This window comes from Neoarius graeffei, chromosome 18 (genome assembly GCF_027579695.1).
Source record: "Neoarius graeffei isolate fNeoGra1 chromosome 18, fNeoGra1.pri, whole genome shotgun sequence".
Lineage (NCBI taxonomy): Eukaryota > Metazoa > Chordata > Actinopteri > Siluriformes > Ariidae > Neoarius > Neoarius graeffei.
The window spans coordinates 27441982-27458828 of NC_083586.1; the positions used below are offsets into that span (position 1 = coordinate 27441982).

Here is a 16847-nt window from a genome sequence, read left to right on the forward strand (position 1 = left end):
CGTTTCAGCCCTGCTTAGCCCCTAAAACTCGCACCGTTTTGGAGTGGGGCTGAAGCGAGCCAAGCCGTGCCGAGTGAGGTTGGGGGCGTGAGCAGACACTCCCCTGTGCACTGATTGGTGAGGAGGCGTGTCCTCATATGCCCACACACGCCCCGCGAGCGCGCTGGGATCTGTAAACACCGCAAACCCGGAAGAATAATAATTACGAATTACGAGAATTTCTGAAGCCTTATGCGCCTCGCCTCATCTATACGCTCTTGCCAGTATCTGTTGGCGTTGTCGGTGACAACAAGCCACAGCACCAAGACCAGCAACACTAACGACTCCATGTCCTCCATGTTTATTGTTTACTATTCGGGTCGTGAGACTACCGCTTAAAAGCTCACTGAATCAGTGACATACAGAGCATCGTGGACGAGTTCGCGGAGCGCAAGGCTCGTCGTATGCCCTTCAATAGCCTACTGCGCGCATTATTTGAAGGGCATACGAATGAGCGCTCAGAGGCTGCAACGGTGACAGGAAGAGTCAGAAATAAAAGGAGGGCAGTGCAAACCTCACTGAATGCACTGTGTTTACCAATTTCAACACTACGGGGTGCAACTACAGGGTGCATGTTATTTTGTACATTAAGTCCTTCAAACGAACATGTAACTCAGAAACAAAAAAACATTAGGTGACATACTGTACATGGCTCATAATAAAACATCAATAGCCTACTGCGCGCATTATTTGATGTTTTATTATGAGCCATGTACAGTATGTCACCTAATGTTTTTTTGTTTCTGAGTTACATGTTCGTTTGAAGGACTTAATGTACAAAATAACATGCACCCTGTAGTTGCACCCCGTAGTGTTGAAATTGGTAAACACAGTGCATTCAGTGAGGTTTGCACTGCCCTCCTTTTATTTCTGACTCTTCCTGTCACCGTTGCAGCCTCTGAGCGCTCATTCGTATGCCCTTCAAATAATGTGCGCAGTATAGGCTATTGATGTTTTATTATGAGCCATGTACAGTATCCTAATGTTTTTTGTTTCTGAGTTACATGTTCGTTTGAAGGACTTGATGTACTAAATAACATAGTTGCACCCGGTAGTGTTGAAATTGGTAAACACCGCAGTTGCGGACATTTTGTAGCCTAAAATGATGTTATGATAAGCTTTAATAAAGGGCCCGGTCATTTGCCCCGCCCCCGGCCCGGCTCTGACTTGTTCCGCCACTGTCACTGATGTCACTGTTTGCGCTGCTTAACGACATCACGTGACGTCCACCCACTTTCGCTAACTCCACCCAATGTGTCCACCCACTTCCAGCCAGCACGGTTCAGCGCGGTTGTAGTCGAAATGCAACTCCAACAGCCCCGCTCAGCTCGACTCAGCTCGACTCAGCACGGCACGGCTCAGCCGCGTTTGTAGTGGAAAAGCGGCATAAATTGACCGTAGGTGTGAATGGTTGTTTGTCTCTATTGCCGCTTTTCCACTACCAACGCGGCTGAGTTGGGCTGAGCCGTGCCGTGCTGAGTTGGGCTGAGTCGAGCTGAGTGGGGCTGTTGGAGTTGCATTTCGACTACAACTGCGCTGAACCGTGCTGGCTGGAAGTGGGTGGACACATTGGGTGTTGTTAGCGAAAGTGGGTGGACGTCACGTGATGTCGTTAGGCGGCGCAAACAGTGACATCAGTGACCTTTTAAGCGGTAGTCTCACGACCCGGATAGTAAACCATAAACATGGAGGACATGGAGTCGTTAGTGTTGCTGGTCTTGGTGCTGTGGCTTGTTGCCAGCACTGGCAAGAGCGTATACTGTAGATGAGGCGAGGCGCATAAGGCTTCCGAAATTCTCGTAATTCGTAATTATTCTTCTTCCAGGTTTACGGTGTTTACAGATCCCAGCGTGCTCGCGGGGCGTGTGTGGGCATGTGAAAACACTCCTCCTCACCAATCAGTGCACAGGGGAGTGTCTCCTCACACTCCTAGCCCCACTCGGCTCGCTTTGGCTCGCTTCAGCCCTACTCCAAAACCGTGCGAGTTTTGGGTGCTGAGTAGGGCTGAAGCGAGCTGAGTCGTGCTGCTCTGAGGTAGTCGAAATGCGAGCCGTGTCAGGCTGAAGTGAGCTGAAAAAGGGTAGTAGAAAAGGGCCATATGTGTCAGCCCTGTGATAACCTGGTGAATTGTCCAGGGTGTACCCCGCCTCTCGCCCACAGTCAGCTGGGATAGGCTCCAGCTTGCCCGTGACCCTGTAGAACAGGATAAGCGGCTACAGATAATGAATGGATGGATGTTTTTATTTACAGTTTACACAGTGTCTCAACTTTTTTTGGAATTGGGGTTGTAAAAATACAGCATTTTAGTATGTATTTCTGAGTTTAGCCTCCTCCTCATTATTAGTATAGGTAATCATATGGGGCCGAGTAAAATTAAGGATTAATTTCACGAGTGATTCAAAAGTTTTGAAAATTGCCCGAGTCGTGAAATCATGAGTGAAATTGATTCTTAATTTTACGAGGAACCATACAATTAATTGTTTATAATATATAGGGCCAAATTCATACTTCGGAAGCCATTCAAGTCCACATGTGTCATTCACGTTTTCTGAACCAATCAGGGTGCAAGACTATCTTGCACGTTTGAATCAGTTTCTAAAGCATCATTCATCATGACACAGCGACACGACACAAGGATTTGGGACAGGATTTTAACATCTTTCAGGATTGATCCTGGATATTTCTCTGGTCTCAGATGTCGATCCAATGCTGCCTGTATTACTTTAAAGGGAATATTCTGGAGCAATTTTGTTTTTTTTAATATGAAAGTATGTCCCTTTACACACTCATCCAGAAGGGTAATTTTGCACAAGGCCATCTGTCTACAGCAGAAAAAAATAAAATAACAAAACGCGTCTGGAAAAATCCCAAGGGAGTCTGGAGCCAGATTTGTGACGTTACCTGCGGAAGCACCAGCAGGCTGCGCGAGCGTTGCACGGTTTCAGTGCACAGCCTGTGTAGACCAAGCGCTCCCATTTCTCTCTCATTGTCCGGTCTTTTGGGAAACAATGAGTATTCCATCAAGACTGGTGTTGCTACACCCTCCTACGATACATCTGTTAACCATTTTAATAATTACGCGATAACGTTGAAGAAATTTGCAGAAAACCACCAGGTCGTTTTCTCATAAACAAACCAGTGCTGATGTAGGATTCAGAGGGAGGCGTCCCACACGTGACGTCACGAAAATCAATGTTTGCCGGGAAATCCAAATGCCAATTTTTTTCAGAGGCGGACCAATTCGCCTCAAATGGTTTGATTTCAACTGAATTTTTCTGGTATTGCGCAAGGTAAAAAAATTGCACAAAATGCAAAATGTGACAGATATTTGACCAAAGTTTAATATAAAATAGGAGAATTACATTGATCTTGCTCCTGAATTTACCCGTGATATGCCCTTTAAGAGAGTCTGGCTCATAGTTTTCCCCATTTTCTTTCCTCACTTCTGCATAAAACTGCGATAGCACCTTGTCTGCGGCCCATTTCTTAAACACGGAAAGCCAAAAATTAGTACTTTTTTTGGGTGGGGGGGGGAATTTTCATTTTCGCTTGCAGCTATCAATTGGTTTATCATTTCTTCGTCAAATATAGTGAAATGCGGCATTGCTGAGTCAGCAGAGTCAGCCATTTTGTTGACAAAATTTGCTAATTTTTGTAACCGTAACCAAGCAACAAACTAGCCAATAGCATTTCAGAAATACGGCCCTGTGTTAAGGAAAAAAAGCCCTTCTTGATTGACCAATCAGAATTGAGTAATTTGGTCCTATGTAATATCAGTATACGTAATCATATGGGGCCGAGTAAAATTAAGGATTAATTTCACAAGTGATTTCGAAGTTTTGAAAATTGCCCGAGTTGCGAAAACTTCGAAATCATGACTGAAATTGATCCTTAATTTTACGAAGAACCATACGATTACTTGCTTATAATATACAGGGCCAAATTCATACTTCGGAAGCCATTCAAGTTCACAACATTTGTCATTCATGTTTTCTGAACGAATCAGGGCGCAAGACTATCTTGCACGTTTGAATCAGTTTCTAAAGCGTCGTTCATCATGACACGGCAACACGACACGAGGATTTGGGACAGGATTTTAACATCTTTCAGGATTGAGCCTGGATATTTCTCTCGTCTCAGATGCTGATCCAATGCGGCCTGCATTACTTTAAGAGAGTCTGGTTCGTAGTTTTCCCCATTTTCTTTCCTCACTTCTGCATAAAACTGCGATAGCACCTTGTCTAACTCACAGCATTCATATGCCACTACAGAGTCGTTTATTTGTCTTTCTGCGGTCCATTTCTTAAACACGGAAAGGCAAAAATTCGTACTTTTTTTGGGGGGGGGATTTTCATTTTCACTTGCAGCTTTCAATTGGTTTATCATTTCTTTGTCAGGGGCGGCACGGTGGTGTAGTGGTTAGCGCTGTTGCCTCACAGCGAGAAGGTCCGGGTTCGAGCCCAGTGGCTGGTGAGGGCCTTTCTGTGTGGAGTTTGCATGTTCTCCCCGTGTCCATCTGGGCTTCCTCCGGTTTCTCCCACAGTCCAGACATGCAGCTTAGGTTAACTGGTGACTCTAAATTGACCGTAGGTGTGAATGTGAGTGTGAATGGTTGTCTGTGTCTATGTGTCAGCCCTGTGATGACCTGGCGACTTGTCCAGGGTGTACCCCGCCTTTCGCCCGTAGTCAGCTGGGATAGGCTCCAGCTTGCCTGCGACCCTGTAGAACAGGATAAAGCGGCTAGAGATGATGAGATTACTTCGTCAAATATAGTGAAACACTGCATTGCAGAGTCAGCCATTTTGTTGACAAAATTTGCTAATTTTTGTAACTGTAACCAAGCAACGAACTAGCCAATAGCATTTCAGAAAGTGAAGGGAAAAAAAGCCCTTCTTGATTGACCAATCAGGATTGAGTAATTTGGCCCTATTATTAATTTTTTAAAATAACTTTATTTATTCTTGAGCTCTGTGTTCACCTGCTGAAGTAATACTGTCAAAACTGTGACGTCATTTTCATGCACGTGGAATTGCGTTTACATGTCGTCATTTCCGCTTCTGGAAACACGTTAATTCGGCGCCATGAAAACACTGACGTGTTGGGCTGTGCCACACTGCACGGGGTCCCGGTGAAAGTCCTTCAATAATGAAACGGCTCTCGGGCCGCTGTGTTGTGGCCGCAGGCGGCTCTGGACGGATCATTGCGGTACCAACACAACCGGCTGCTTAAGAGAGATTGTTTGTTTTTATTTGACCTCAAAACGGTTCCAGCGTGAGCAAGCGCCACCATTTTCGTTTCCATTCGCCATGCAGGAGTCGGATAAGCGAAAAGGGGCGGCGACGGTGGACGTGCAGGTCGATGAGCAGCACAACGCGCTGATCGCGTGCAGAGTCCCGGAGGAGGTGTTCAATGACGCACACGTAAAGGTGGGTTCCAGCTCTAAAGACCCGCTCGCGCTAAAGCTTCAGCTTTAACTCCACACACCATGCAGGCTGTGAGACAGGTCCGTGCAGGCTGTGAGACAGGTCCGTGCAGGCTGTGAGACAGGTCCATGCGGGCTGTGAGACAGGTCCGTGCAGGCTGTGAGACAGGTCCGTGCAGGCTGTGAGACAGGTCCGTGCAGGCTGTGAGACAGGTCCGTGCAGGCTGTGAGACAGGTCCGTGCAGGCTGTGAGACAGGTCCGTGCAGGCTGTGAGACAGGTCCATGCAGGCTATGAGACAATCACAGCCTGCATGGAACTGTCTTCCATGCAGGCTGTGAGACAGGTCCATGCAGGCTGTGAGACAGGTCCATGCAGGCTGTGAGACAGTCACAGCCTGCATGGAAGACAGGTCCATGCAGGCTGTGAGACAGGTCCATGCAGGCTGTGAGACAGTCACAGCCTGCATGGAAGACAGGTCCATGCAGGCTGTGAGACAGGTCCATGCAGGCTGTGAGACAATCACAGCCTGCATGGAACTGTCTTCCATGCAGGCTGTGAGACAGGTCCATGCAGGCTGTGAGACAATCACAGCCTGCATGGAACTGTCTTCCATGCAGGCTGTGAGACAGGTCCATGCAGGCTGTGAGACAATCACAGCCTGCATGGAACTGTCTTCCATGCAGGCTGTGAGACAGGTCCATGCAGGCTGTGAGACAATCACAGCCTGCATGGAACTGTCTTCCATGCAGGCTGTGAGACAGGTCCATGCAGGCTGTGAGACAATCACAGCCTGCATGGAACTGTCTTCCATGCAGGCTGTGAGACAGGTCCATGCAGGCTGTGAGACAATCACAGCCTGCATGGAACTGTCTTCCATGCAGGCTGTGAGACAGGTCCATGCAGGCTGTGAGACAGGTCCATGCAGGCTGTGAGACAGGTCCATGCAGGTGAGGTGCGGGATTCATCATCACATACAGCGGTGCTTGAAAGTTTGTGAACCCTTTAGAATTTTCTATATTTCTGCATAAATATGACCTGATCAGATTTTCACACAAGTCCTAAAAGTAGATAAAGAGAACCCATTTAAACAAATGAGACAAAAATATTATACTTGGTCATTTATTTATTGAGGAAAATCATCCAATATTACATATCTCTGAGTGGCAAAAGTATGTGAACTAAACACTTCCACTCCTCTTGCTGTGTCCTTGGCCTGGCCTTAAGTGCATTTCCACAGTGAATTACTCACTTCTTCTAGTAACCACATTATTGTGATCATCACACACATTCACCTAATTTCATCTCATCTCATTATCTCTAGCCGCTTTATCCTGTTCTACAGGGTCGCAAGAGCCTATCCCAGCTGACTACGGGCGAAAGGCGGGGTACACCCTGGACAAGTTGCCAGGTCATCACAGGGCTGACACATAGACACAGACAACCATTCACACTCACATTCACACCTACGGTCAATTTAGAGTCACCAGTTAACCTAACCTGCATGTCTTTGGACTGTGGGGGAAACTGGAGCACCCGGAGGAAAGCCATGCAGACACGGGGAGAACATGCAAACTCTGCACAGAAAGGCCCTCGTCGGCCGCTGGGCTCGAACCCGGACCTTCTTGCTGTGAGGCGACAGCGCTAACCACTACGCCGCCCCCACCTAATTTCATTTTTTTTGGGGGGGGGGGCTTTTTTTTCACCTTTATTGGATAGGACAGTGTAGAGACAGGAAATGAGCGGGAGAGAGAGAGAGAGAGAGAGATCAGGAAATGACCTTTGGCCGGAATCGAACCCGGGTCCCCGGATTTATGGTATGGCGCCTTATCCACCTGAACCACGACACTCCTCTAATTTCATGTTTTGAGGGAGGAAGGAAACTGGAGAACCTGTTGGATACCCAGTTGAACATGGGGGCAACCTGCTCAGAAACTCCACACAGTCACCCAAGTTTAGTATCAAAGCCTTTGTGCCGCCTACAGGGAAATAATTGGACTTTTTGTTGTTGGTGGGGTTTTTTTGTTTTGTTTTTTTTAAAGAAACACAATTAACTTCAGAATTACTGGCAGTCAGATAATGGGCAAAATAACCTACATGATTTCAATTTTTTTTCTAAATTTGACAAAAAATAGCCAAAAAAAATTTCCATTTGGTTACTAAAATTAAAGTTAGGGCTAGATTTAGATTCAGGTATAGCCTTAATTAGGTGACTTAATAATTATCCCAGCAAAAGAGCCTTACAAGAAAAGTAAGACGAGAGAGAGAGAGAGAGAGTACTTACCTGTCGCTCAGCTTTTGGGACCGTTGAGTCAAGGATACATATCACTTAAAATATCACGTCTGATGGTAAAGGGACTGTATACTGACCACAATTCAGGCAAGTGAAGGGACCCAAATCTGTTTAATGGTGGTGCAAATAAAGCTGTGTTTTACATTTTGACCTAGATCATCTGAACAGTGTTAACTAATCAAGCCACTTAGATTTTTAACTGTTTTTTTTTTTATTCTTCCTCGACTTCTGTAGACTGTTCATTTGAACCACACCAAATTTGCTATGTATTATTCATAGACAAAGCTCTAACAATTAATTCATTTTCTCAGCAATTGGAACTAAATCCCAGTAAGACTAAGCTACTGTATACAGTGGTGCTTGAAAGTTTGTGAACCCTTTAGAATTTTCTATATTTTTGCATAAATATGACCTAAAACATCATCAGATTTTCACACAAGTCCTAAAAGTAGATAAAGAGAACCCAGTTAAACAAAGGAGACAAAAATATTATACTTGGTCATTTATTTATTGAGGAAAATGATCCAATATTACATATCTGTGAGTGGCAAAAGTATGTGAACCTTTGCTTTCAGTATCTGGTGTGAGCCCCTTGTGCAGCAATAACTGCAACTAAACATTTCTGGTAACTGTTGATCAGTCCTGCACACCGGCTTGGAGGAATTTTAGCCCGTTCCTCTGTACAGAACAGCTTCAACTCTGGGATGTTGGTGGGTTTCCTCACATGAACTGCTCGCTTCAGGTCCTTCCACAACATTTCCATTGGATTAAGGTCAGGACTTTGACTTGGTTAGCACGGTCGCGTCACGACAAGAAGGTTCCGGGTTCGAACCCAGTGGCTGGCGAGGGCCTTTCTGTGTGGAGTTTGCATGTTCTCCCCGTGTCTGCGTGGGCACCCTCCGGGTGCTCCGGTTTCCCCCACAATCCAAAGACATGCAGTTGGGCTGAGGTGCCCTTGAGCAAGGTACTGAACCCCTGACTGCTCCCCGGGCGCTCTGGGCTGCCCACTGCTGTGTGTGTGTGCGTGCGCGCACGTGTGTTCACTGCTTCAGATGGGTTAAATGCAGAGGATGAATTTCACTGTGCTTGAAGTGTGCATGTGACGAATAAAGGTTTCTTCTTCTTTCACTTACTCACACCAGTGGACAATTTAGAGCCACCAATTAGCCTAACCTGCATGTCTTTGGACTGTGGGAGAAACCAGAGCACCCAGAGGATACCCATGCAGACACGGGGAGAACATACAAAGCCAGGGGTGTAGCTAGGATTTTTCAAAGGGGGGCCACAGACTGACTGGCAGCCTGAGTACATACCCGCAGGTTTGTAAATGAAAAAATACATTTGAGAAAATAACACGGTCTTTGCATCATTTTTTCATCTCATGTTGCGAGCTGTTGAGATGTCGGACAATGATTAGGTCAAATCAGCTTCATCTGGCAGTGTATGGATAGCGGCTCGACATCTTACCCTAGTCAACCGATGCAGATCTCTCTATTCTTGTTGTCTTACTGCTCATCGGCGAAAACGATTATTTAATGTGGCAATTCAAGACATCGACCAAAAAGAATGGTTGAACTTCCTGACCGTACTAATGTTTTGGGCTAATTCTATCAAATCCAACAACAGCGACTATAGCATAAGCAAACCAAGCTCAGTCACGGCAACTGCCGCTTGGGCTGGTGTTTCGTGGTCTGCCAAAGGTGATGATGCATCTTGTTTTGAGTCTGTTTTATCATAAAAATTGACCTAGTACTAGAATAGAACTAGTCCATCCTTAAAAAAAAAATCCGTTTCCTGTCCCCCAGGTGAGCAAAAACATTTTCAGTAGGGAGGGAGGGATATATATATATGATGGATGGATAAGAAATCGCAATGCTGTTTGCTTTTTTTTTTTTTAATTACAAAAGCAGATACATTTAATAAAATGACAGTTTAATCAACTGAAACTTGTGTCTTGTACAAAAACTTTAAGTTAGCATTTTAAATGCTGACTGCAACATTTGCAAAACTTTTACAAAGGTACTTAAAATGTCCGACACACGGACGTTTTGTAGTTCTAAATCGACCGTTAGGCCTAGTTCGGATGAAATTACACTATTAAAATGATCACTGAATTTGTTTTTCTGAATCTTTACTATTTTGTTGTTCGCTAGAATACCATTTTGCGATTTCACACTTAAGCAAATGTTTGAAAACTCCGGATCTCCTTCCTTCATGGTGGCTGCCGTTTTTTTGTGCCGCACGGCGCATGCGCAGAGCTGATTCAATTCTATATTCTGCGCGGAATGCAGGGCTTTCCACAAGCGCCGGCTGCCGGCCATACAGCCGACTACACAATTAAGTCCAGCCGGCTACTTTAATGACTATTATTTTTGTAGCCCACAGGCTCTAAATATTAATTTTCGATTTTAATAAAATTAAATGTTTATCTAATGGACTGCCAATAATGTCAAACTGAACCGCACTCATTTAAGTTGTGATTCACGCTGTTTGTACCGATAATAAATAACCACAAATTCCCCGTCGACTTCGTTGATCAAGGGAGAGTAACTCATCCGCGGCCCCGACATGCGGTGTGCGTGCGCTCTGCGGAGGCAGTAGTGTGTCGGGGCCGTCGGAGGGAACAGAAGCAGAGACAACACTTATTTTGTCTCCGGTAAACCAGTCTTCTCTCGTTCAATTACGTGCTGGCATCAAAAGACACCGTTGGTTGTAAATGAAACCAAACTGAGTCGTTGGAGTGTATTTTCATACACAAATGGAGAAATGTTCGCTGAGTGTGTAATTGTGTAGCCCCACTGCAGAACGTTGTCGTTGTTAATTCATAGCATGCTTAGTTGCGTGAATGTGTCATGCACCGAAAATAAGAGATTTACAAGCCAGGAACGCCTCATGATGCAATACGCAAGAAAAGAAAGATTTACTGCCATTTTACTTTGTATTTGAGTAAAGTGAATAAATAAATGGTCTGTGGAAAATACATTTAATCCTGGGAACTGCGTGCACAGGAGTTTATTTTGTGTTCACTCCCCCCCCCCCCCCCCCCCCCCCCCCGGCTGGCTACTTATTTGTCATGGCTGGCTAGTATGAGCCTTAGTGGAAAGCCCTGGGAATGCGGAAATGTCAAGTTCGATTTTAGATTTACGAACCCGAAAAAAATGTCGAAAAATCGGCGTTAAAAAAAAAAAAATTCAACCGCACAAACGGCACTCACCCAGCCGGTGGACCGGAAACAGAACGTTTTTAATAATGGCCCTATGAAAAATATGTAACAAAAAATAATTACCATTGCTAGTTTTGGGTAGCTTAGAAACCGGTTCCCCTGTGATGACCTGGCGACTTGTCCAGGGTGTACCCTGCCTTTCGCCCATAGTCAGCTGGGATAGGCTCCAGCTTGCCTGCGACCCTGTAGAACAGGATAAAGCGGCTAGAGATAATGAGATGAGATAAGAAACCGGCTCTTCCATTATTGCTGTTTCTTCCATGTTTTCTTGATGCTGTGTTCTAGAAACGGCACACTAAAACTTAGCTTCGCAGCCACAAAATGCAACTTTGATGAAAAAAATATGTAATAAATTGCTTACCTCTCTTCATGTTGAAAGAAGGAGGAAAGTTTTGCTTGTTTTGACATGGCGAATTATTAACACGAGGAAATGCTCTTGAGAAGTAAGCCAGGTTGTCTGCCCAAACAGCTGACAATTTTGTTTCGCCTTTACTCGTCAGGGTATGATGAACAGAGATTTTTGTTGTCTGAGATGTATAATTTTTTTATTTATTTATTTTTTAATTTACATTGTCGTTACAGTTTAGTGATATGGTTGTCGATGAATACTTATCAAAATTTCTCTTGACAAAATTAACACTGATTCGGTGTTTTGTAAAGCTCAGAAAACAGCCCCAGTGTTATAATCGACTACAGGCACTGAATGCATTAGAGACCAGAATTAGACTAAAGGTAAAGCAATGAGCGTATAAACCGTCTACAATTTCTCTCACAAGTGCATCTCTGTAGGGATCCTTTCCATTGTTGTCAGACATTATCATGACATTATGATCCTGTCAATGGTGAAAACAAGTGGTTTACTTTGACCTGGATGATTTCCCTGTAGAATTACACTGTATGGCTGTTTTGCAGTTGCTGGTTGTAGTGTTCTAACTCAATACTGGATTGATTTCAGTCGCTTATGTACCTAGTAAATATTTTGACCTAAAGAGATGGGAAAACAGGGCCCAGGTTAAAAAAAATCCAGGAGGTTTCTTTTAATATGGCAAACTACAGTGGAGGAAATAATTATTTGATCCCTTGCTGATTTTGTAAGTTTGTCCACTGACAAAGAAATGAACATTCTATAATTTGAATGGTAGGTTTATTTTAACTGTGAGACACAACATCAAAAAGAAAATCCAGAAAATAACTTCATATAAAAGATATAAACTGATTTGCATTTCTTTGAGTGAAATTAGTATTTGAGCCCTCTACCAAACAAAACTTAGTATTTGGTGGCAAAACCCTTGTTGCCAAGCACAGCGGTCAGACGTTTCTTGTAGTTGATGACCAGGTTTACGCACATGTCAGGAGGAATTTTGGTCCACTCCTCTTTACAGATCATCTCTAGATCATTAAGGTTTTGAGGCTGTCGCTTCACAACTCAGAGCTTCAGCTCCCTCCATGGGTTTTCTGTGGGATTAAGGTCCGGAGACTGGCTAGGCCACTCCATGACCTTAATGTGCTTCTTCTTGAGCCACTCCTTTGTTGCCTTGGCTGTATGTTTTGGGTCATTGTCGTGCTGGAAGACCCATCTACGACCCATTTTCAGTCTCCTGGCAGAGGGAAGGAGTTTGTCACTCAGGATTTTACGGTACATGGCCGCGTCCATTCTTCCGTTGATGCGGTGAAGTAGTCCTGTGCCCTTAGCAGAGAAACACCCCCAAAGCATAATGTTTCCACCTCCATGCTTGACAGTGGGGATGGTGTTCTTCGGGTCATAATCAACATTTTTCTTCCTCCAAACACGGCGAGTTGAGTTAATGCCAAAGAGCTCGATTTTGGTCTCATTTGACCACAGCACCTTCTCCCAATCACTCTCAATCATTCAGGTGTTCATTGTCAAACTTCAGACGGACCTGCACATGTGCCTTCTTGAGCAGGGGGACATTGCGGGCACTGCAGGATTTTAATCCATTACGGCGTAATGTGTTACCAATGGTTTTCTTGGTGACTGTGGTCCCAGCTGCCTTAAGATCATTCACAAGCTCCTCCCGTGTAGTTCTAGGCTGATCGCTCACCTTTCTCATGATCCTTGATACCCCACGAGGTGAGATCTTGCGTGGGGCCCCAGACCGGGGTCGATTGATGGTCATTTTGTATTTCTTCCATTTTCGAACTATTGCACCAACAGTTGTCTCCTTCTCACCCAGCTTTTTGCTTATGGTTTTGTAGCCCAGTCCAGCCTTGTGCAGCTCTACAATTTTGTCCCTGACATCCTTAGACAGCTCTTTGGTCTTGCCCATGTTGGAGAGGTTGGAGTCTGATTGATTGATTGATTGATTGATTCTGTGGACAGGTGTCTTTTATACAGGTGTCAATTTAAGACAGCTGTCTTTAATGCAGGTAACGAGTTGATTAGGAGTGTCTAACTGGTCTGTGGGAGCCAGAACTCTTAATGGTTGGTCGGGGATCAAATACTTATTTCACTCAACGAAATGCAAATCAATTTATATATTTTATAAAATGTGATTTTCTGGATTTTCTTTGATATTCTATCTCTCACTGTTAAAATAAACCTACCCTTAAAATTATAGACTGTTCATATCTTTGCCAGTGGGCAAACTTACAAAATCAGCAAGGGATCAAATAATTATTTCCTCTACTGTATATGTAAAATGGTGTCCTTCTTTTGTGGTGATGAGATGCATTCAAATGTTTCACTTGTCACCTAATCAGCATTCAGGGTCACAAACACTGAATGAAATGAAATGATTTGTGTGTATAGAACATCTTGCACTGAAAGGATTTTAAGTGGTGAATATTGCACGTTGGCATGTTCCTTTTTTTTTGTACAGATGTGCTACAAGTATGTATGCATGTAATAAGCCACCTGCAGAATTGTGTAGATTTAAACGTCCACAATAGAAGGTTTTCTTGACGCATCATCCACATCTGGTCTAGGCATACGCACATGGTATGCATGGTAGCAGGTTAGATCTTTGAAGGTAGATGGTGCAGGTGATTTTTGAAATTAGGTGAATCTGAATTCACCTAGGTGAATTAGGTTGACATTCTTCAAAGGGATTTTTAGGGGCTTCATAAAAGAATGAGAACACTTCAGCAACCACTGTCTATTCACCTTTCCCCCTTGTTTCTCACACATTCCACCCCATCTTCTTATTAGCCTGGGCCCGCCCATCCTAAGTGTGACGCAACACGAGGGCCTGTTGAGCGCTTAGTCTGGCCAGGCAAGCTATCTTCAGCTCTTCCAAGCTCCTGAAAAATCGGGAGCCAATCAACTTTGAGCATCTCCAACGGCCCTGGGTAGAGGCGTGTTCAAGGCAGTGACGTAGTAGAACTGCGACCGGAAGCCATAGATTGTTTACAGAATCTATGCCGGAAGCGCTTCATTCACTAGAAACATTACAAACATGGAGCAGCGGCAAGCCTTTGACACAGCGGTAGATGCTGTATTGAAAGCATTCAACGGGAAGTTCTCATTGAAAACGGAGCAAAGAGCAGCCCTGGAGGTATTTATCTTCTTCCTGTTACTCAAGCAGTTTCCGTCGCGTCACGTACGTCAGAGGAAAGAGTGATGTGATTGGTTTAAGCTTCGTCACAGCCTTTTCTGGCTTCGACCAGTAGCAAACTGAGGCATTTCAGGGAGGCGGGTCAACCACGCACTTTGGGAAACGGTTGGGCTTAATATCTTTGCCAGACCAAATGCTCGCAGAGCTTTGAAGTCGCGTTAGCCAGACTATCTTCTTATGGACCCTTTTCACGTGACGTCACGACAAACGCGGCCGCCATTTTGGACATGTACTACCAGTAGTTTACCACAGACAGCATTGAGGAACGGCAGCAAAGAAAGTGTTTATTTTCAGCAAGACTTCCATCATGCCACTATATTGTTGTGCACCTGGATGTAGTAACCATCAACAAACAAGGCAAGGGTTATCGTTTTATCGGATCCCGACGGAGAAGATGGATAGCGGCCATTAACAGATTGGCAGCCCTCGGCATACCAGCGCTTGTGTAGTGACCACTTTGTTGGAGGTAAGACGAATAAAATTAGCCAGAAAAGGCATTACATTGCTGTTAACATTCTGTGGCGGCGAGTGTGTAACCAAATAGGCTAAAATAACCCATTGTAACCTCTTTGTTCTTCTGTAGTAGCTATTAGCTAACGACATTAGCTAGCGTTGTGTTCCTTTGCTGTTGGTAGACTGTAGGACAGATCAGAGGCAGTGTCCTACAAACAGCGCTTAATTTGAGGGGGAGCAAGCCAGAGCGCGCTCCGGAACCTCAGGCGTTGGCTCCGGCAGCTATTTACACTGGATCCAGTGATCCGACACCTCTCTTGACTATGTAAAAAAAAAAAGAAAACGATTGTCTTTAGGCTTGCCATCCTTCCACTTGCGAGTGGTAAGTGATCTGCGCTGGGATCACACACACAGCGGCTCAGTCCCGAATCGTGGCTCGTGCACTTCACTCGCGCGCTGTGTGAGCTGCGCAGGGCCGGAGTGCGCACCCTCCAGAGGGCACTCGCTGTTCAGGGCGGAGTGATTTGGAGCGCAGGATGCCTGCGGAGCCGAGTGTATCTGTGTATTGGTGTTGCTGTGTGCAGACGTATCGTGTATTGGTGTTGCTGTGTGCACACTAATCGCTTTTTAAAACGTTAATCTGATGATCCGTTGATACGGTCTAATGTAAACATGGGCTAAGTGTTCAAAACAAGAGGAACATGTATTTGTCTCTTAAATCCAGGCCGTTCCCTGTAATCTGTAACAACGGTTGGAGAAAGTAATGGCAAATAGCGAGTGCACAAACCATAGCAGGTAAACTGTACACAGTGCCAGGGCAGTGTGATGGTATGTCTACTTTTAGATTGTGTTAGCTTATCAATGAACACACTCGTCACTCGACGAGTTTCACGTCTTTACGACGGATACTTAAATGTGTGTTAGGTATTATTGTTGCAGTCTAAGCAGTCATTGTAGCAGCGAGATGAGCGAGAACCGAAAGGGTCTGTGCCATAAACCGTTATTTCTGTACGGCGTTGCTAATGTGTTGTTACTGTTATTTCTCCCTCTGCTCGCCCTGTAAATGCCCTACGTCGCTGGATAGCGAAGGTGTTTTCTGCATCTCGCTCCTTTTTCTTGTATGTTCTCCGTTTGTCGCCTTCCTCGCATTCAAACCAATTCGAGCTGAAGTCTGCTACATGTCCAAAATGGTGGTCGCGTTTACGAAGGTCACGTGACTGAAAAGGGTCTATACCTCTCTACCCAGAATTACACACCTGTCTTTGTCTAATTTAATTTGCTTCCCCCCATGTTTTGCTGTCCTTGCTAGGAATCAAACCTACAGTAGGACCTTCTGCTTGGAAGTCCACCACTTTAACATGACACCACAGAGAATTCAGTTGCAGCAAAGAAATTAAACCTTCCACTAGATTACCCAACCCTAACTCCTAATTCACCTAGGTAAATCTAGAATCACCGAGGTGAATCCAGATTCACCTGATTTCAAAAATCACCTGGAACATGTAAACTTGGTGTAGCTTTCTTTTTGTTGTTCTTTCGACTACTCCTGTTAGGAGTTCCCATAGTGGCTCATTGTTTGGTATAGGTTTTACCACAGATACCCTTCCTGATGCAATCCTCCCCATTCTATCTGGGCTTGGGACCGACACCAAGTATGCACTGGTTTGTGCAACCCCAATGGCTGGGTATTTGTACCTAATCTGCATGTCTTTGAACTGTGGAGACACGGAAAGAACATGCAAACGCCACACAAAGGCCATGAGGTTCAAATCTGGCACCTTCTTGCTGTGAGGTGACCGTACTAATCACTGCACCACTGTGCTGCTCCAAAAACTGTGTAGCT

The 16847-nt window shown here is 44.9% G+C and overlaps 1 protein-coding gene across 1 annotated transcript in view; it reads left to right on the forward strand.

Moving 5' to 3' along the window:
- The first annotated feature begins 5112 nt into the window (after positions 1 to 5112).
- The window catches only part of rcan1b (regulator of calcineurin 1b), a 28062-nt gene continuing 16327 nt past the window's right edge, over positions 5113 to 16847 (forward strand). The window contains exon 1 of the mRNA XM_060898625.1: positions 5113 to 5465. Coding sequence (XP_060754608.1) covers positions 5346 to 5465 — 120 coding nt within the window. The 5' untranslated portion in view covers positions 5113 to 5345. The remainder of the gene's footprint in view (positions 5466 to 16847) is intronic.